General features: G+C 42.5%; 1 protein-coding gene across 1 annotated transcript in view; it reads left to right on the forward strand.

Moving 5' to 3' along the window:
• The window catches only part of LOC144684080 (metabotropic glutamate receptor 4-like), a 1,228,983-nt gene that overhangs the window by 34,237 nt on the left and 1,172,614 nt on the right, over nucleotides 1-22,132 (forward strand). The window contains exons 5-6 of the mRNA XM_078547795.1: nucleotides 2,176-2,288; nucleotides 7,929-8,385. Of these exons, the coding sequence (XP_078403921.1) occupies nucleotides 2,176-2,288; nucleotides 7,929-8,385 (570 nt within the window). The remainder of the gene's footprint in view (nucleotides 1-2,175; nucleotides 2,289-7,928; nucleotides 8,386-22,132) is intronic.

Raw genomic sequence — 22,132 nt, forward strand, 5'->3', positions numbered from 1 at the left:
CTGTTTGTGGGCTTTGTCAAACTGAAGACATAATGGATGAATATCTCAAGTATTTAAAGAATGTAATGTTGATGGAAACAAACAAACCCTTCGAATTTTAATTATTGTTTTCAAAGTGGAAGTTAAAAAAGTCATGATTTTACTTTTAAGTTTACAATCTGCATGGCGTATCCTTTTATGGTGCGTATGGTGCAAAAGCTACAATTGCAAATTGTAGAATAACACTACTGTTGAAAGTAATTGTTTAAGCCTTTTATTCTCTGTCCTGTGTGTAAGCAGTGTGGTTTTATAGTAATATACAGAATAAAGATTTTGTACTAGCCTTATTGCTGAGGTTGTGTAAGATAAATATTGCCTCATATTAGTAAAAACACTGCAGTGTATTTTAAAATTCCATTGTTTTCTTAGTTTCATAAAGTCATGGCAGTTTGAGTCCACTTGACTTTTGTCCTGCAGGTATTTCTTCAAAGATGACTGACTAATCAGTGGAAAGCTACAGGATAGGAACATTCAGTAACTTAACTTGAGAGAGAAGGGATTCAACATTTAACCACAGGCAAATGTGCTAAATTGTGGATGAAAGGCTTGATTTATGTCCAAAACTATGGCAGGAAAAATGAAACCATAGGGAAAAAGTGCATCCAAGTATACAAAAGCGCAGGATAAATGTGACTGAGTACGTTGCCATTAGCACAAAAATGAATCAAGAATCTGAATAAAAACATGTAGAAAGCGTGGCAGATATGAGAAAAAGGCTTGACAGCTAGCAAGAAATTGGGGGACAGATATACCAATTTGGTAATTAGCAAAACTTAGTGGCTATGAAGAAAGTGCAGGGGAAGGGGACAAGGTGGATTGTTTTTTCAGAGAGTTAGTGCACATATGATGGGCTGAATAGTTTCCTTCTATGCTGTAAAATGTTATAATTGTCTAAGAACAGCGGCAGGAATGTGTCAACCTGTAGAAAGAGATTACATTAAATTATGAGGAATTCTGAGGGAGAAACCCTGTTTCCAAAACTTAACAATGCATTTAAGCATGACTAAATGAGCTTGGTATTGATATTAATGATAAACTTTAGTCAGAAATGTGTAATGATGCTCTCAGGCTAGTGTGGCACTGTTGCAAAGGAATAAATTTGATCAATGGGCCAAATTGAAATCCAACAAAGTGGGGATGATTTAGAACTTCTGGCCAGCAATTGCAACACATGCCAAGAGGTGGCGTGGATGGGGTGAAGGGTTGGAGAGTGTGGGTTGGGTGCTACCTCAGCCACCCCAATGATTCTTAAAGCCCGACTTTATCGATGCAACTTTTGGAGGGGCCTGTAAATGGGGAAGAAACCCACTCAACCAGAAGAAGTGGAAGGCTGCTTGAACATGCAAATTGGGATCTTACATTGATTGTAAGAGCACCGTTGCAATTTCAGATACAAATGGAGGAAGTGTGTACTGTGTTCAGTGACCTATCTGGTGGCTCCTTAAGACCCTAATTAAAAAAAAACTCCAGCCTGCTGCTGGCCCATTTGAGGCCTCTCCACTAGGCCCCAGCCAGCGAGCTGGCTCAGCATGGAAATCAACTGACTTTCTGTCCTCCTAGAACTGACTGGCTTGTGGGATTCTATTGAGGCCCAGGCTTCACAATGACTTTTGCTGTTACAAACAAACAATTGGGCTGGCAGAGTGACCAGTTAATCAACTTCACTCCCATTTTGAACACTAATTGAAAGTTGTGACTTGTGTTTATACATTTTGTTTGGATTGATTTCAGAAGATGTATAAAACTCGCTTGCAAAGGAGTCTGCTCCTGCATTGTTCAGTGAGCCTTCTTTTGGGATGATGAGTAAAAATCTTTGATGGCATTGATGGAGATATCCAGGTCAATCCAACAAGTAACTTTGGGTAATCTCTCATCACTGAAACCACAGAATAATTTTCTCTCTTTGCACCTTGATCTTCTGGTACCAAGGCCACAGGTAACTCACTTAGGATTTTGAACTTGGGATAGCACTGTTAAGGAGTGGTGGCAGTAGCACCAAGTGGTTGTTAATGAATCGACCGGCTATTTCCACCACCCATAAATTTATACTATGATGTAAAACAGCTCAGAAAAGCTAGCACCTATACTCTATAATATTGCTCTTTATCAACCAGCTATTTAATTTCCTTTTAAAAGAATGATGACTCTACTTCAAAAACAATTTATAACAGAGAACGTAATGTTCTAACCAACTTTGTATTCAGGATGGGGCAAAAGTGGATAGATGGAGTTAGGCTGCAGATCAACAGGTAACTCATTGGGCTGCTGGGTGTGTTTCTGGTGGTGGGGGGGTGGCACATAATATAGGGTGGGTTCCCATCTCACCACCTCCACCCACCCCCGAGCTCACTCCCATAACACAGGGTGGGCGCAAAATCAGCAGCCTGCCTGCCATATTTAAATAGGTAATCAAGGGTCAATTAGGCTGGCTTTTTATCAAGGCAATTGACCCTGATAATATACTGCCCACACCATAAAACATTTGGCGTGGGCAGTCAAGTGAGAGTGGGCAACCTGACTTTTTAACTACATTCATCAAAGGGCAGGAAAGAAGGGGGTTCGAACTTCGAGGGCTGCCCTTTGCAGATCAGGGGGCTGCCCACTTAAGGTGGAAAGCCCCCCTTTCTTCCTTCCCGCCCACAGCCTTGAAACAAACTTCCCACCCCCTGCTCGTCTCCCTGGCCTGCCGAAACCCTCCCTGCCCAAGACCCTGAACTTACTGGTTCCGTGGGTGAAATGGGTGTCATAGGGGAGGTACGGTTCTGTGGATCCCTGGACCTTCTTACTCCTCCTCTTGCAGTTCCAGCAGCGCCCACTAATGCACACTTGGCGCCGCTGGGTCTGATGGAGCTGCCGGCCAATCCAATAGGCTGGCAACTCCGGAGTACGGCACTTCCTCCCCAGTGAGGGGCAGAAGCCCACTTGGCCCTTGCTAAGCCCGCCTGCAGCACTGTATGGCTGCGTGGGGGACCGGCGTGGAGCAGGTTGGCTCCATGCTGACTTTGCTTCCGGGGAGGGAGCTGTCCACAACCCCATATTATTCAGCCCATTGAATGGTGGAACAAGCTCAAGGGCTAAGTAGCTGAGTCTTGTTCCTATGATGCTGTGTTCATCAAGATTTTTTTCCAAACTCCTGTCTAATTATTTTTGTTAACTTAAAATTGAGCCTTCATGTTACTGTGTCTGATTGAAACAATTTATCACTATTTACTTGATCATAGCCCTAATGATCTTGAAGACTTCTGGCAGGTTACTCCTTAACCTACTTGGCACCAGTGGAAAAAGCCCTGTTTCTCCAGTTTCTCTTCAGAAATATCCTAGCGAATCAACCTGCACTCTTTCATCAATTTTATACTCTTCTTATAATGTACACATGACTCTATTTTTGGCCTAATTAAGTTCTTATACAAGTTCAACATCTCCATTTCAAGGTCTGGATCATTTATTTACATGGTAAATGTAAGACTGGCCCCAGCACCACATCTTACCAGTCTGAGAAACCTCTATTCACTCCAATCCTTTCACAGAATCACAGAGTCACATAGTGCAAAAGAGGCCCTTCGGCCCATCGAGTCTGCACTGACACACCTGACCTACCTACCTAATCCCATTTACCAGCACTTGGCCCATAGCCTTGAATGTTATGATGTGCCAAGTGCTCATCCAGGTACTTTTTAAAGGATGTGAGGCAACCCGCCTCCACCACCCTCCCAGGCAGCACATTCCAGACCGTCACCACCCTCCGGATAAAAAAGTTTTTCCTCACATCCCCCCTAAACCCCCTCCTCCTCACCTTGAACTTGTGTCCCTTTGTGACTGACCCTTCAACTAAGGGGAACAGCTGCTCCCTATCCACCCTGCCCATGCCCCTCATAATCCTTTGTTGACCACAATCCCCTTAATTCTACGTCATTTTTTCATAATTTCCTGCATGGTTACTTACCAAGTATTTTGGAAAATCCATTTAAATCATATCTACAAATCTTCCCTTATCTATCCTTTGTGATACTCTTAAAGAATTCAAGGATTGATTAAAGACAACTTCCCTTCTACAAATCCATGCTTACTGTTTCTAATTAATTCATGTTTTTCATAGTGCTAAATAATTTCAGCTCATATTAAACATGCTGATACTTTACCAAGTAAGACTGACTTTGCTTCTGTTTTAGTTATATTGACATCATAGACTACTTTCTGTATTCCTTCAACATTTATGTGGGTAGCACAAGCTAACTGTAGACAAAAAGCATTAAAACACATGCAAAAGTTGCAGTGTAACATATTCCCCCATGGCACCCATTTCATTCAGAAAAGTGAAGGTGTTGGAAGCCAAATCTGAAATTGTCTAGACAACTGTGCTGCTCAGCCTGCATTAAAAAAACTCTCCAGAGGGAAACACCTCACAGAGAGGTCTGCACTAATTGTGTATGTGTCCTAGGGAGTAGCTAGAATGAGAACACACTGATAACTAAGTATGGTCAATAGGGCTGTATCATGTTCCAGTAAAAAGTTAAAGTCCAACTTGTAGAATAAATGGAACACTATTAAACCATCAACGAGTGTGACATGAAGACTAATACTAATTGGCTGTAGCATTTAAAAAGAGGGACCCTGACATTCGATGGGGATTCTGCTGGTCCCATAACTGGCCTACAAGGGCTGATTCTGTCCTCCTTTACATCCAGTGAGGAGTAACATGCACAGGGCATTGAAATTGAAACCTGAAATTGTGCTGCTCAGCCTGCATTATGGGACGTTGCAGCTATGCAGCCTGTGATTTTTCATCCACCAATGTTACGGTATGTCTGCAATGTGTCCCCTGTGAGAGTCACTTCCTGATGGGATTAAAAGAAAGCAAGAAAAGCTTACATTTTCTGTTTCGTTCCAGATTTCTTTTTTGAAGAGGAAATCGTATTTTCCTCCCGCTAGTCCATTGGCAAGGTTTTTCTTGCTACATAAAAATTGCCAGAATCTCTGCTATTTCTTTCCTGGTTTCTGACAGGATCCTCAAATTAACCAACATGTCTTTGTGATTGTTTAATCTTGTCTTTGGGTACCTATTAGTATAATTTTTCTTTTAATCATAACCTTCATGAACAGGTGTAACATCACCACCGATTATTAGAACTGTAATCCTAGTCTGTCGTGATACTCCTCAATCAAACAGCCTGCAAACAGGATTACCCTTGAAGAGGGTCTCTGGGGACAGTATTGGAAGAAGGCTACTAGCGCCATGGAACTCTACTTCAGGAAGAATCAGGAGAGGTGTGAATTAGGAGCAGGAAATAAATTGAGAGAGCGGTTTACAATTTCTACCAAGAACAATTTCATTCCAAAACAAAAGTGCATATCAGCCAATTCTTGGAACAAAGAGGATGATTAGCTGATGAAAATCAAGCTCATCTAATTACCGTTAATGTAATTACCACTTGTTATTTCTAATTGTAAATGTCTGATTTCAAGGCTTATCATTTATAATCATGCTACTTTACTGCAAACTGTCCACTGGTGCCGCACACAATGGGTTAAAGGAATGCTGGTTACATGTCAGCATCTCTTGATCACGATATGACCTACAATGGTTGCATTTTAATTGTGACTCTGGTTAGTCGAACTCGAGTATTGAATTAGCTATTATACACTTGACTTTGGAAGCTCACGAATTCTGTTGAAGTATATTTTTGTAAATTTTGTTTCTGTGTGCTTTTGGCAGTCTTGTTTCTCAAGTGGTGTAAAAAACCTAGAAAAGACATGATTAAGAAAGTTCAACAGAATATGTAGCATATACTCACAACTTAGTTGCCAAAAAATTGAATTGATCCAACAAATAGTGGGGAGTAAGTACTGGAATGAATAATAAGATGAGTACCACTCCTTTGCATGTGACAATAATGCACAACCCAACACCTAACTGTGGTGGTCAATCTCTACACTAGCTTGCAGCTCACATTTGATCTTTCATTGGGAGTGTGGCAGGTGGCATGTTAACATTGGCTGTTACTATAACAAGTTGACATTTTCAAAATTTTTTTAAAAGAATATCAGGACATACTGACATAACAATATTATTCTATAGTATACTATTCCACCATTCCAGGTACTGTTTCATCGAAGTAAGTCTCGCTGAAAGATTTAACAATCTCTCTGTCGAGAATTTCACCTTTAATGGTCTGCAGTGATACGATTGCAGTGTTATTACTGAGCATTCATAGAATGGATGGCATCAGGCTGCCAAGCAGCCAATCACATTAAAGGATTTTCACAAACCTGAAAACTGCAAAGAAAACATGAAAATAAAATCACTTAAAAAATTTATATGGATCATATTAAATATTGGAACTTTTCCATGGGTTGAGGGTAGCAGATAAATACCCTGGAAAATATTTACTTTATTAGCTTAAAATTCCACTAATTAATTACTTAATAGCACTCAAAAAAGTTACACCTTGTTTATTCAGGTGTAAATGGGTTTTTATGACGATGTGATTAATAATATTTAATGAACAACAGAAATGGCCCTGAAAGATAATTTAAATTTATCAAGAGGTTCCAAACTCCAAAGCGGGGCTAAAAGCTGATTTTGTTTTTGCTCATTTCAGTGATTGCTGGCTGTGTGCGTGTGGAGTGATGAGGAGGTAGCAGTTGGTGGGCAGCTAGTTTTGGTGTGAGAGAGGTGGGTCACAGCGTAGTCTGTTACAGGACCACGAGAGATGGAGAGTAACTTCAGGATTTCCATGCTAATTATCACGTGCCTGGCATCCCAAAGCTGTGGTCAGTTTCAGGGGAGTGATGGCAGTGAACTTTGATAATTTACTGACAACTCGCACCTGTCCCATTCTCACCTGTCCTGTAAAATCCAGTTCTATATTTCTAGCCCTCTAATATAAGCGAAATGTGAAAGTATTAACATAGTGAAGCATCACAATTTTTTGATCTTGAGCAGCATATTATTCTGTATGATAACATGTTTAAAGCACATGCGTTACCCCTGTGCAGTGAAGAAATTAAAAAATAAATTCATCGATGCCACCAAAATGACTTCATATCAAAAGTACTTAATTGGCTCTAAACACTATGGGGCATTCTGAGGCAGTGAAAGGCACTATAATAATGCAAGTCTTGTAATTTCCATTTTTTATGCTTTTGACAGTCAAAGTGGTTAACCTAACCTCTAGGCACTCAAGATATATAACGTAATTGAGTTAAAATATTATACATGGAACTATACAAGAAGTACCACGAAGTAAGTTCATAATTTTATGTAACAATGGAAATCAGTGTCTGTGTTGTTGAAATTATACTTAATAAGATTCTTGACTTTTATTTTTCTCTCTTTCTTTCTCAGGAATACAGTGCGTCATGTTAATTTTTTGAATCTGATAATTGATGACAACACCTCCTATTCCTGGCTCTTTTGGATCTATTTCAGTGGCAAGAAAAGGGCTAATAATCTTTGTTTGGGACAGAAATAGCTAGGTCTTATATCTCAGGAGAATTTCTACTGACTGATGCAAAACAGGAATACAACAAGGAACTAAAAGAACTACAATAAACACTGCGAAGACATTTGATAAGTTAAACATTTACAAAAGGAAACCACAAACCTCAGCAATGCATACAGCTTTATAAAATATGTGGCAAGAAATAAGTAAACATACTTCAACTACACAGATGTTATTTGACATGCTTTATGGGAGATTGCTGCCTTTTTTGTGCATTCCAAGAGGTTCCCAGATAATTGCATAGCCACCACCGAACAACACAGTAACTTCAAGACAGTATTTTTCTGGCAGTATTATGTCAGAAATGATTATTCAGTAGGAAATGGCATGTAAAAGAAACCTCTATTTTTGGTCTGAACATTTGTCTTTACTTTTGTTTCTGTCTAGTTTTCACTGGCTTGATCCAGTTATTGGAAAGCCTAAGGCAACTTCACGTCCCCATGTGAATTCCATAAGAATTGATGGGGACATTGCTCTGGGGGGACTTTTTCCTGTGCATTCTCGGGGTGGATCTGGTGCTAACTGTGGAGAACTGAAAAAAGAGAAAGGAATACACAGGTTGGAAGCAATGCTATTTGCCTTAGACAGGATCAACAATGATCAAGAACTTCTTCCCAATATCACATTGGGGGCTCGGATCCTAGATACCTGTTCCAGAGACACCCATGCCTTGGAGCAATCGCTGACATTTGTGCAAGCTTTGATTGAGAAAGACAGCACTGATGTGAAGTGCATGAGTGGAGGACCGCCAATCATTACCAAGCCAGAACGAGTGGTGGCAGTTATAGGTGCTTCAGCAAGTTCTGTATCCATAATGGTTGCCAACATATTACGTCTCTTTAAGGTAAGCTTTCCATATTGAAGTAATAAGATTAATTGGATTACTTTAACTTGGAGCTGTGGTTTCTCTTTTTGCATGTGGAGGATCAACTTTAGATTTATTGCAGAAAATAATCATTTGACATTAAACTATCAGGACTTTTTATTTATGTGTCATTCATATGAATGGTACAAGATTGCATAGTTTTAAAATGAGGAATTTCCAAAAATATTCATACCTTAAAATAAACAGCTTCTACTGCCTTTGAGCTATAGTAATTAACATTTTGCTCTAATTATTCATGATGGAGCTGCCAAACTTGGGTGGAACTAGTGGCATGAGCTGATGTGAGAATAGACAATTTGGCTCTCACATCCATTTGGATGACTGACAACTCCAAAGGTTAACTTGTGTGCAGGTTTTGTGTTATTGAATCTCAGTAATTAAAGGATATTTGAGGCAGATTCATTGATCCAGTCATTGCACTGAGTCTTTACGTTATGTTGAACTCGTGTGAAGTTTCGCATTGTCGACAAAATCAGTCCCAACCACCAATTACCAAGTCAAAAACACCAACTGTCTAATGATCAGAAGTGGAACCAACAATATACTGTCACAAGTGGCATTTGTTTCAAATGGAAGCAGACTGGAGTTGCACAATGTCTTTGCCACTTAGAAGTCTCCAAAAACAAAACTTCAGCTAGTTTTGTGAGACTATTGAGAGATCATTAATTTGACCTCAGCACTTGTATGTCTTCTCTCTGATGGATGAAATTAGGATGTGACAGACTTTTGGGAAGATCCTATTGTTTCACATATTGGAGTGTATATTGTACTGTGTTATATTGTATATAATAGTAAAGGAAACAATTTTATTCCAAAATGTCGAAAGTGGGGTTTATCTTTTAAATATAGGTGAAATAACCCTTCCTGTCTGTCTGATATTTATTAATATTAGTTTGGTACCGACAATACTAATATAACATATCCTCCCTTCAATGGTAGAAACAAAGTGTTTCAGTGTCTTTTAATGCAGTACTACCTAGATTCCTGCAAAGAAAGGGGTATGTCAAGCTTTAAGCATTAAATTATATAAAGGGAGCAAAGCTTAAGGTATAAACCATAGAGACAATTGATTGACTCAGGTCTTTGTCAGAAAGGAAGGAGGGAGGTGTGGTTCCAACAGCTTGTTCCTTAATCCGGGATTAGATACAAAACCGGATTTAGCAGGGGATTGCTGCAATTTCTCTGAAAAATTTGATGAAAGTCATCCAAAAGAAAAGATTGGAAACCTGGAGCTGTTGCTGTTCATGGCCATTCAGTTCGATGGTGGTCAGCTTAACAAACCAACTTTCATTCATCTAATTTGACTAAAAATACAGTTTAAAAAATACAATTCCACACTTTAACCTCACAAACTGTCCAAGATAATCTCAATAATAGTAATGCTACAGCTAAAGAAGAATGGTAACGTTTAGTTAATGCCTACATTTGCAGTTATGACAAACTGGTGTATCTTCTGAGGCACCCGTCATGTCCAATGACAAATTCTGGGTGGAATCGACGGGGGGTCTCGGCAAAATGAAAAGTTTCAGCATCATGTCTTCCTTTTCAGCAATATTCAAGTTCTCTACTACCAAACAATAGTTTTCATCTTTCTTAATGGAACACAAATTGGCAAATTTTTAGAACTAAAATATTATTTGCATGATGAATGAAGATCTGATATTAATTCTGATATGAATTTATTCTAAATATACCAGTTTGTTGCCATAGTGAGTATATAATATAATGTTGGGTCATTTGACTTGAATTAACTTAATTTTAAAAAGAATGATTTTAATGTGGGATTTTCAATTCCATTTTGCTGTGGAAATTCACATATTTGGTTAGAAATGACTTCATGTTTTATGTTTATCCCATAGACCTGAACTCTAATCGTTAAAGGAAAGATTACCCAACTAGGGCTCTATTTTCTGGAATTTAGAAGGTCAAGGGGTAATTTAGTCGAAGTTTTCAACATATTAAGGGAACAGATGGGACAAATAGACAGACGCTATTTCCAATTTTGGGGAGTCTAGGACTAGGCGGCATAGCCTAAGAATGAGAGCCAGACGTTTCAGGAGTAAAATTAGGAAACACTTTTACACACAAAGGATGGAGCTCGGCAATTGAATTAGAACCATTCCTAATTTTAACTCTGAGATTGATAGATTTTTATGAACTAAAGGTAATAAGAAGTATGGGCCAAAGGTGGCGAATATGGAGTTAGTCTGCAGATCAACCGTGGTCTCATTGAGCGGTGGAGCAGGTTCGAGGAGCTAAAAGGCCTATTCCTGTTCCTATGTTTCTATATTCTTAAACAAAGCCATTTGCTGCAAAATTCAGTTGCACAACAGCTGTATTTTTGGCTCGCAGGGTGCCATTTCTGTTCAAAATGGCATTTGTAGCATCTGCCCATATCTCTGGCGCTGGAGGTGCTAGGTGCTATTTTGAGGGCGTTAGTGAGCATGTACCAGAAGTATGCCAACTAGGAAGATGGTGAAGTCAGTCAGTGTGTAACATTGGTTTTATGCAAATGATGTAATTCTCAACCTCAACACACCAGCTAACACTCTCTCTTAACCTCAGAGCTGAACATGCATTCATCAGCAGAAAAGATGCCCCGCCAGTGCTATTTAAAGGATTGATGAACTACTTTTAGGTTAGTTGCTGATTAATTTCTACTGGCTGTTGTTGAGTTTGTAGACATGTTTAGTGGTAGGTATCGCTACTTAAAGGTGCTAAGACTACAAAGATTGGTGCTGAAGGATTTGGCCCTGGCTTCAAGGGTTGTGCTGAGACCACTTGTTCACAGATATGGGTGCACTAGCTTGTTTCCCCTTGACCTGCAGCAGAAGAGGAAGAATGAGCAGAGACAATGCAGAGGGAGACAAGTTGCTCAAAGTGGAGGATGGAGAGAAGGGCTCTCAGCAAGATGCTATATCTACCGAGGTCTTCAGGGAGCAATTCTCCCAACTCAACCTCAGCAAGGAACAGTGTGTGCATCACCTCTGGCTTCACCACGGCGCAGCTCACTGAAACCTGCCATTTTTTTGCAGTCACAACTGCAGTCTCAGAACAGGTGATTGTGGCAATGAATTTTCATGCATTAGGTTCCTCCCAAGCTGGAGCAGGCAAGAATTACACGACAGCAAGATGAGCTTGCATGACTTCAAACTTCCACTGGAGCAGCCAGACATTGGGTGGCTTTTGCTTGTGCTGCAGTTGAAGCTGAGATATCGACCATTTACTCTGGGTCTGCAGGTTTGCTGATAGAGTTGGTTACCACCTCCACACTGGAAAGAATGGACTCCAAACTCTGTGCAAAGCCCTGTAAAGTTGGTGTCAGATTCCTGCACGCTTGTCGACAGCGATAGCATGGTTCCTGACAGTCCTGCCAATGCACTAGGCATTTCATTATGCACACCATCAGTCTTTTTCTCTAGGCCCCACATCAAAGTCCTCTCCTGAGGCCTTTGCAGCAGAACTTGTGTACAACATCATCCTCTGGCGAGCTGCATCTGCGCTACCCTTGTCCTCTGCAGGCCACTCATGCCCAATGTCACTCTATGTGCCGATCCCATTTCTAACCTCGCGCTCAAGCCAAAAGGTATGGAAACTCCTACATAGCCTGGAAGCAGCGGAGCAACAACCACACCAGTGGCCCAGAATCAACACTGATGCTGTCACATCACAGCTCCTAATAAACTCAATGATACTGGTCAGCCAGGAAGATAAGCAGATAGTAAAAACAGCCCTGATGCAGTTGCTAATGACTGCCCCAGAGCAGACAAACTTCTTAAATCTTCACATACAAGAGGAAGTGGACAATGCCCTGATGGCAACCCAGTCAGGCAAATCAGCAGGAGTAAATGGGATTTATCCAGTATTCCTGAAGAGCATTGATTATAGGGAAGAAAGTAGATAGCAAAACTGTTAACCAACATTCACAGCATAGCCACCATTCCAAACATCTGCCATCAATCTAAGATGGTGGCCACTGCCAAGCCAGGGAAGCCACTCAACAATCCATTCAGCTACCCCCCCATCTCAATAATATATAAGGTCCTGGGATGCCTCCTGCTAAACAAACTAAGTCCCACCCTGGAAATAGCAATGGCCTCCCAACAGGCAGGTTTTTGCACAGGCCGCAAGTGCTTTGAGCAGGTCCTGACACTAACCTCACATTGAGGCCAGTTTCCAGAGAGGCCTTTGTCACCTTTGTTGACTTATCCTGTGCCTGTAACATGTATGGCACAAAGGTGTGCTGCTGAATCTCTCCAAAATCATCTGCTGTGTGAAAACCTAAACTAAATCAACTCCATGATCAGCAGCCAACAGCTCCATCTGTACCTTGGAGATCAAATCATCCACCCATGCATAACCAATGATGGGCTCTCACAGTCCTCGCACCAGCTCTCTTCAACATATATACCAGTGATCACCATTCGCAAAGTCACGACTCATTGCTTGTGCTGATGACTTAGCCCTAGTTTTCTTAGCTAAAGAACTTCAAGATATTGCAAAAACACTCATTGTAGATCTATGTACTCTGGAAGCCTACTTCAGAAAATCAAGACCTTGACCAAACACTGTCAATCTGTTGTTTCAGCCTTCAACCTGAACAAATCAAAGACCATGGGGAAGAACTTTATGTCCAGTGCTGTGGCAGACCACTCGCCCACAGCCCACTGCCAAAATATCTTGACATCATTCTTCACTGTGCATTGACCAACTGGCAACATCTCCAGGACAGCAGCGTCAAGGTCAAGTCGAGAGTGGATATCATATAGAAACTGGCGGGTGGCACCTGGGGCGGTGGAATCAACACACTGGGCATGGGGCACTGTGCATTGCTTTGCTCGCCCTGGTCCTTCCCAGCGGGGGAGCACAGCTGCTCGGCCTGGCTCAGGAGCTGCCACACAAAGGTGATGGACGTCCACCTCCAAGAGGCCACGAGGATGTTTCTGGGACATCGAGACAAGCACAGTTTGAGTGCCTTCCTGTGTTAGCACATATTGAACCTCCTGATGTCTTCAGGGAAAACACCCTTCCTGGGGAGTAACACCAGCTGATGGCTGGTGAGGCACTCCAATTGAGACAAAACTTCAAAATAAAAACCCACACGCTCTTCTGAAATCCGATCGTCCCTACTGGAACACACTTCACACACCAGAAACTGACAATAGCCCCACCTCTCTGATGCATTTATTGGTTGACTGCAGACATCACTAACAACAACCTGGTAACTGACCCAAGGGGTGAAGTCCAAAGTTTGCACATGTTACCATGTTCAGTTACAATATTACAAAGATTTTAAAGAAAAACTGTTCTGAAGGTCACATTTTAAAAAAACCTTGGACTGAATTTAAAGATTGTTCTCAGAATGGCTCCAGGCTACCAGGCAGAATTGTAGATTTCAATCATGCATTCCAAAGATGCATTGCTCAGACATATACATTTAAAGTTCAATGAGTGTTCCAAAAGAGTAAACAGAAACTCATTGACTTGATGGCTTTTCTTCCAAAAATAAGGACACTAACTGATAAGCCACAGGAAGATGTGAACACAACATCTGTCATCGGGAAAATGATAGAAACTATTATTAAAGAAGTTATAGCATAAGCTCAAGGTAATCAGGCAGAGTCAACATGTTCTTGTGAAAGGGAAATTATTTTTAACCAACTTATTTTATCTGTCTTAAGTGACTTCCAGAGAAATCATCATCTTCTTCTTAGCCAGCCCCTCCGGATTGAGGATCACTTGCTTCCACGTTAAAAATGAGTTCTCAGGTGACTGAAGGGTCCAATGCGCGACCTACAGTCTCTGTCACAGGTGGGGCAGATGGTGGTAGGGGGAATGGGTGGGTAGGGTGCCCGGGTTGCCATGCGCTCATTTTTCTGTCAATGCTTAGCTTCAGCTAGGCCTTCGCAATGAGATTCGGTGTTCAGCTCCTTCCCGGATGCTTTCCCTCCACTTCAGGTGGTCTTGGGCCAGGGATTCCCAGATGTCGATGAGGATGTTGCACTTTTTCAAGGAGGCTTTGAGGATGTCCTTGAAGCATTTCCTCGGCCCTCCTGGGGCTCACTTGCTATGTCGAAGCTCTGAGTAGAGTGCTTGTTTTGGGAGCCTTGTGTCAGGCATGTGGACAATGTGGCCCGCCCAGTGGAGCTGATCGAGCGTGGGCAATGCTTCGATGCTAGCGATGTTGGCCTGAGCAAGAACACTGACGTTGGTGCACCTATCCTGCCAATGGATTTGCAGGATCTTGCGGAGGTAGCGCTGGTGGTACTTCTCCAGAATTTTGAGGTGCCTGCTGTACTTGGTCCACTTCTCTGAGCCATATAGGAGGGTGGATATCACTACTGCTGTGTAGACCATGAGCTTGGTGCCGGGTTTGAGGTCCTGGTCTTCAAACACTCTGTTCCTCAGGCAACCGGAGGCTGTGCTGGCACACTGAAGGCAGTGTTGAACCTTGTTGTCGATGTCTGCCCTTGTTAACAGTAGGCTTCCAAGGTATGGAAAGTGACCCACGTTGTCCGAGGCCTCACTGTGGACTTTGACAACTGGGAGCAGTGCAGTGTGGAAGGGGCAGGTTGGTAGAGGACCTGATGTTTAGTGTAACGTGTAGTGTCATGGGCCATGCTCTCGTACAATGTGGTGAAGGTGTTGACGATGGCATGGAGCTCGGCCTCTGAGTGTGCGCAGACACATGCATCGTCGGCATACTGTAGTTCAATGACAGAGGGTGGGACGACCTTGGATCTGGCCTGCAGGTGGCGGAGGTTGAACAGGTTCCCACTTGTTCTGCTCCACTCTAGCGGGGATCTTGCTGAGGGTGAGATGGAGCATTGCCGCAAGGGAGATCGAGAAGAGCGTCAGTGCGATGACACTACCTTGCTTGACCCCGGTCTGAACGTGGATTGGGTCTGAGGTGGATCGGGTTGGTCAGGATCACGTCTGGCATGTCATCGTAAAGCAGGCGGAGGATGGTGACAAGCTTTTGGAGGCAGCTGAAACGGAGGAGGATGCTCCATAGTCCTTCATGGTTGACAGATTTGAAGGTTTTTGTGAGGTAAAAGAATGCCATGTACAAGGGTTGGTGCTGTTCCCTGTATTTCTCTTGCAATTGCCGCGCGGTGAAGATCATGTCCGTTGTGCCACTTAGTGGGCAGAATTCACGTTGCGACTCTGGGGGGAGCTCTTCAGCCACAGGGAGAAGGCGATTGAGGAAGATTCTTACGATGACCTTCCCTGTGGCCGACAGCAGGGAGATTCCTCTATAGTTACCGTGGTCGGACTTGTCACCTTTCTTGAAGGTGGTCATGATTACGGAAGCTGAGGTCTCCTGGCATGCTCTTCTCCTTCCAGATAAGGGAGATGAGGCCATGTATTAGTGCCAACAGTGCTTCTCCGCCATGCTTTAGTGATTCAGCGGGGATTCCATCTACACCTGATGCCTTGTTGCTCTTAGTTGTCGAATGGCCTTTTCTACCTTGTGCCAGGTTGAAGATAGTGAAACACACACACACATGACTTTGGGGAAACATCTTTAAAGCATCTGTGACACATGGAAAATCTGGACAACCCTTAACCGCTTGAGGACGGACAGGCCAGGGAAGATGTGGTCACTCGGTTTGTATGTGGAACATGAGGAACATCTCAAATTGTGAATGTGGCAATATCAAGTCAAACTATCACCCACATACCAAACTTCTGCCCTGAGAGATCCATTTCTGGTGGCATCACAACCATTCACACTGCGTCAGCTGAAGCTATTGAATGTTAACCTTCACATCGAACTGTAACTGCTTCTAAGCCACATGAATTAAAAAAACCTCTAACCTACTCTCGAAGGTATACGCAGTGTCAGTGTCTGAGCTGGTAGCTCTGCGTATGAGATTGAGTGACAATGTTCCTTCTTCATCACTGCCTTCCTGCTTTTCCATCTCTTTCTTCCATCACTGCCTGCCCAGATAACAGTTCTTGTGGATGTGAAGGGAAAGGCACAATGTTAGCGTTGTGGGGAGAAAGCAAGAAGTGCATGCATGAGCCATCTGCAGCTTGTAAATCAGAAGAGATTGTAGGATAAGGGGAAAATGGGATGTGAGAAGGAGGCTTATGTATAAGCCTACTGTCATCTTCAATGTTTTCAGCCCTGCTACTGGCCCTAGCCTCAGCCATGGCCACTGCAATGGTGGAAAGAACTGTTTCCTCCACGGGGCTAAGGACATACATCTGTGCCTGTCCACCACCAGTTAGATACTGCTGCCCCCACCTTGCGCCACCTGAGCATGCAAGAGAGAGGGAAGTGAGCTGGTGAAGGTTTGGGTGATGTGGCTGGCATGGCTGAAAAGTTGGGAGTGTATGCAAGCTGTGAGATGTGGCTACGAAATTTGCAACAGTGCTAAGTGTGTGAGGGTGAGGTGAAGCCATGAGCATTAGGTATGAGTCCTGATTGATAGAGATTGTTGGTAGGTCAATCTTAGGGGAATTGAACAGTGCGTGAGGCTCATGGTTCAGTTGTAAGGATGTTGGATTTGACGATTGATTTCCTGACTTTTGACTAATTGTGTGAGGTCATTAACCTTCTTTCAGCATTACATTCAGGTCCTCAGGGCTATATTACTTGACCATGGTGGCTATATGCATCCATTGCATTCTCAGTTTGTCTGGAAGTGTGAGCCTCCTGCCTCCCTGTAGATAGAGGACATGTGTCCCCCTCTCCACTTCCTACATTACTATCCCCAGGGCTACGTCACAGAACCTTGGAGTGCGCTTTCTGCCCTGTTGCACCATTAGTCAGAGTTGTTCCTGCTCAAAATGTCTTCCCCAGCTATTTCCAACCCTAGCTCCAGAATGCACCTCCCATTTAAGAGGCGCAGGCTGGCTTTAAGTCACGCAGGCAAGCTTTAAATGGCACTAGCCTCGCATGGACTTGATATCAAAAGCACATTTAGCATTGGTCTGCACACTACTAGTATTCAAACTAGCGAGCAGCACAAAGTTTGCGGGCATCAGAACAAATGGCCTTGGGTCGATAATGCATTGCAATCCCCGTGCCCATTTTTGGGTCCTACCAAGCTTTCCCCCCAGTTATGTTCTTTTCTTGTAGTGTGTAACAGAAGGAATTCTTCACCAATAATAACTACAACATACACAAAGTAATCTAAGCTATGGTGATGATTAACTCTGACAGTGGTAGTCTGGACTGATTAGTAACGACATAAATCAAAAAAAAACTAACTGATTAGACCTGAGTAACAAAACCCACGACTACCAAGGACTTTGTGACTCATAATCCCCATGGCACACTTTCTTCTAAACTTTACTGACTGTAGAAATGTATTTAAAATGTGAATGGTGTAAGCACTGCCATTACTTCCACCCTGCCACTCCCCCACTTATCTACCCTAATCACTACCTGAACAGAACAGAATGTGTAACAGTATAAACAGTGGGTCCTGGGAGAAGAACTATCAGTATTTGATGTAACTTGGTAACGCTACTGGCAGAATGTCAGCCTGGTTACAATTTCTTTGATGATGGATTCTCCCATTGCTTCGAAGGATGAGTGTTCAGCAAGCAGACTGGTTGTTCACCCTCTGGATTGGTGACATCTCATATATGTGATGTTAAACCAAGTCTTGATTTGCAGATCCGACAGCAAATATTACATAAGAAGTCACTGTTGGAGGGGTGGATGAAGGAACTGGCTTAGCAGTGAGCTAGCTTGTCCTGTAGGAACCTAACTCTGTTCTCCTCAAATATTGAGATCGCTTGAATACGGAGGCCAAAATCTTCCGAGGTCCAGAGTGGCGAAACCTGGACTTGCGTATGTGCTGTGCATCAGGACCCAGGGGTAGCCCTGATGTGCTCACGTTCACTGTAATTGCCCAGGAATTTAAACTTCAGATGGACTGACTTGCACTGCCTGGGATACTATACGAAAGTCCCTTACACTGATCTCAGTGTTGGAGACTTGGGCTAGAAACGTGGGGCTTACCTGGTGGGGTTTCCCGCCCTGCCATCAAAGAAGTCAGCAGGGAATACACCGCTGCTCCTGTGGAGCATTAATTGGCTGGAGGCGTGCCTTCTGTCCCGATCTCGGGAGAAAGTCCGGCCTCCAAGAGCTGCCAACCATCTGATTGACCGGCAGCTCTCTAGTTCCAGCCGTTCCACCAGCAGCAATGGCCATTGCTGGGAACACGCCTAGTCCACAGAATTAAGTGCCAGGAGCCCAGGTAAGTCTGGGGGTCTGGTAGTGGGAACAGGAGAGGAGACCTTGAGGAGGGAGGGACCAAGGAGGCCACTTATTTGGCCACTTAAGCGCCTCAATTGGGGAGAGGCTGGGCAGGCAGGCTGCCCTAGGCCTTGCCTGCCTCCTGTAAAATTGCTGCCAGGTCAGTGGCGGGAGTGTAGTGGCAGGAAGGACACTGGCAGAATTTTATTAGCTCACCCACTTTCAAACTCGCTGGCAGGGGTTCATAAAATTCTGCCCTCTGTTTCTTCATATGCTCAGTAATTAAAGTGAAGGGCCAAGGTCCATAGCGCACAACATCATCAATGTTGGAAAGAATAAAAGTTCAGATGAGAAGTAACAGCTTGATGATTCTAGGCTTGGGTTTTAATGAAGGGCTGAGGTAAGAAATTCCACAGTTTGAGGTCCTCTGAAAGAATGAATAACAGAAAGTGATAAGCCTTTTTTATAATAAACACCGAATAGGTTGGGATGAACAAGGGAGGCAAGATCTGACACAACAATGATGTTGCTACAAAAGGGCACTGAAAGAAACACAGCAAAGAGACAAATGTGATCTTTCTCTCAAATTTAAATGCCAGCATTTCATGCTGGAATTGAGAGAGATCACCTTTCAGACTGGAGGTGTAAGGAGGATTACATTTCAGCCTGAAGATAGTAAGTAGATCATTTATTGGGTAATTGACATTTTCTTGTGTTCTGCCAAGGTGTGGAAGAATAACGCTAGAGTTGTCTGCCCAGAAACTGAGGGATTATTCATGTTTTTCTTTAATGGCCTGGGGCAGTCCAGTGAATTAAGCATTGTTGATGGGAATCAGAGAAGATAGCGAGGCTAAGCCTACAATAATGTGAAGAGCAACTAAAAGTAGTCCCATCAATGATAAGAGATGGAGTCATTTTTTGAATTTGTGGAGGACATTAAAACTCAAATTAAAGAGGATCTTTGGCATGTTACGGACAGGAGAGAGAGACAGGCAAACTGTACCTCTTACCACCTGTCCATAAGCAGAAGGTGTTTTAAATGATTTTTAAAATATGTGGTGACATGGTTTCCCAATCTCTCAGTTTGGGTTGTTAAATTCCAATAGTTGTTTAGAAATGAGGATCAAAACCAAGATGGACTCCTTTAGACAGAGTTTATTGTTTGTCATAAAACTCTCCACAGACAGAACTAGTCTCAGCTGTTAACCCTTTTATACAACCAAATGGGTACTTAGTTAAACAATCTAATAATTAGCAATTGAACTTCTTTAACTATTTCCTTCCCTAACATGGGTGATCCAATTTACTAATAATTCACAGCAAACTTGAGTTATGATTAACTCAGAAGGCTAATTTATTTCCCACATTCAAAACTTGGGGGAAGGAGTGTTCACAACATCTTATTCCAAATACGCACCCTCACATACAGTAAAGGGAGGGGGGGAAGGGGGGAGGGGGGGATAGAAAAAAGGAGTTGTACAAGAATCACAGAAATGAATATTAGATCATGTGATTTCCAGAATCCAAAGTCAGAGTCCAATGAGGAATTCTTTCTCGTAGGCATTCGAGTTCAGCTGGCTGAAGGCCAGAGTTGTAGTATTCGCTTTTCAGTTAGTCCTGACTGCAAAATGAAATAGGTACACAGCAAATATGTCAGTTCTGAAGGCGTTGGTACAAAATCTTCCAGTAGAGACAGGTTTTGAGGTACAGGCTGTACCTCCTGCCTGGAGGGCTCTGCTTCTTGGTGGCTCACCAGTTTGATGTTAAACAACAGACTAACTAGTTCTCAGTTCTCAAAGGCACATAGGGATTTCTAAATGGCTACTTGATTCATGTAACCTTTCTTCTCCACATTGGCTTCAAAAGGGATGTTTATCCGGCATCTGAAATTGGCTTTGATTTCAGGATTGATAATGTTGTTGAAAGAGTTACCATCTATGTTGAGGGTCTGATGCTTGGGAGCCATTGTCTAGGCAGACCCACTGACTCCACTAGCAGGGTGAGCTTATCAGATGCAAATGACACCCCTTTTGAACTGGGCCTGGTCAGTCCCAGGTGTAATATGAGTCTGTTAGTAGCCCTGTAGTCATAAGGCATTCTGTTGTGCAAGTCTCCTGGTCTTTTGTGATTATAGGGGGCCTGTACAATGAGGTGTGAGATTCCAGAAGCTGAGCCAATGGTTCTTTTATTCTTGTAACTTCTGCTCCCAGACAAAGGGTCAACCCCGTGGTCATGTGACTTGTAGCAGCCATCTTTTTAAAGTTCAGTATAAAGTCCTCTTTAAAAAAAAAAGTAAGAAGGATAAAGTTTTGAACATACAGTATTGGGGTTCCTCTTATGTCATAAACACCCAACAGGGGGAAGGTCACGATTTAGAAATTCAACCATAGCCCGAGAAGAATGAGGGACTGTGAGGCCATGCAACATCGAAAATTGGCCAAATAATCAACAGAGTTGACAAAATAGAGCACTGCAGCGTCATGAAGCATTGCTTTTCATTGTGAAACATCCTAAAAATGCATCTCATAAATCATGGAGAAGTCCATGCCTTACAGTGGTCAGGGCAGAAGTACAGTGGAAGTATGTGACCTTGAGGGCGAAAGAGAAATAAAAATATTATCTGAAAAGAATAATGGCCGATAATATTATGCCTACATGAATAATAGTGCAGACAATATGCATCCATATCAAAATGCTTAAAATTCTACATGTGACATGATTCAGTGACTGCCTCAAGATACAACATTTAAGAAGGCATAGAGCTTTTTCTTGGCCTACTTCAGACTGTAACTGTCATATCAGATTTCTTAGTGTATTTTACATCAGCTTTTAACTTGGCATAATTCATTTTGAATGCTGCCTTACTTTACAGACATGTAAATAAACAATGAGGTGCATCCCTGTGGTAATGGTGAGATTTTATTGGATTTAAATAACTTAATACCTTTAGAAATACTGACCAGGTTTGGTTATATATAACAGAATGACTGGTGGGTGCAATTCTTATAAATATCAATGAAAGGGGTACACTGCAGAATTTTACTGAATATTTGATGGAAAATAATTTTCACCTTGATATATAGAGCGGATAATAAAACACTTTAAACCTAGGCCCAATTGAGGGACTTATGCTTTAGCATTTGAGTTTAGACTATGGTAGTATGTTGTTTCTGATTGAAATTTATTTAGGAATGACTTGCATTCACACTCATTTGGACTGGAATTAAACTGAAATAAAAATAGAAAATGCTGGAAATACTCAGCAGGTCTGGCAGCATCTGTGGAGAGAGAAACAGAGTTAATGTTTCAGGTTGAAGACCTTTGAACCCAGGTCAAACAAGGAATACATATTCACTTCTATCTTAGGGTGGGATTTTCCAGCTCCGACACTGGCGGGCATCATCGTGGGCATAACGGGAAAATTTGGAGAGCTGTTAAAATTTCAACAGCTCTGCAAATTTTCCTGTCCTGCCCGTGACAATGCCT

Source organism: Cetorhinus maximus, chromosome 8 (genome assembly GCF_964194155.1).
Source record: "Cetorhinus maximus chromosome 8, sCetMax3.hap1.1, whole genome shotgun sequence".
NCBI classification, from domain to species: domain Eukaryota; kingdom Metazoa; phylum Chordata; class Chondrichthyes; order Lamniformes; family Cetorhinidae; genus Cetorhinus; species Cetorhinus maximus.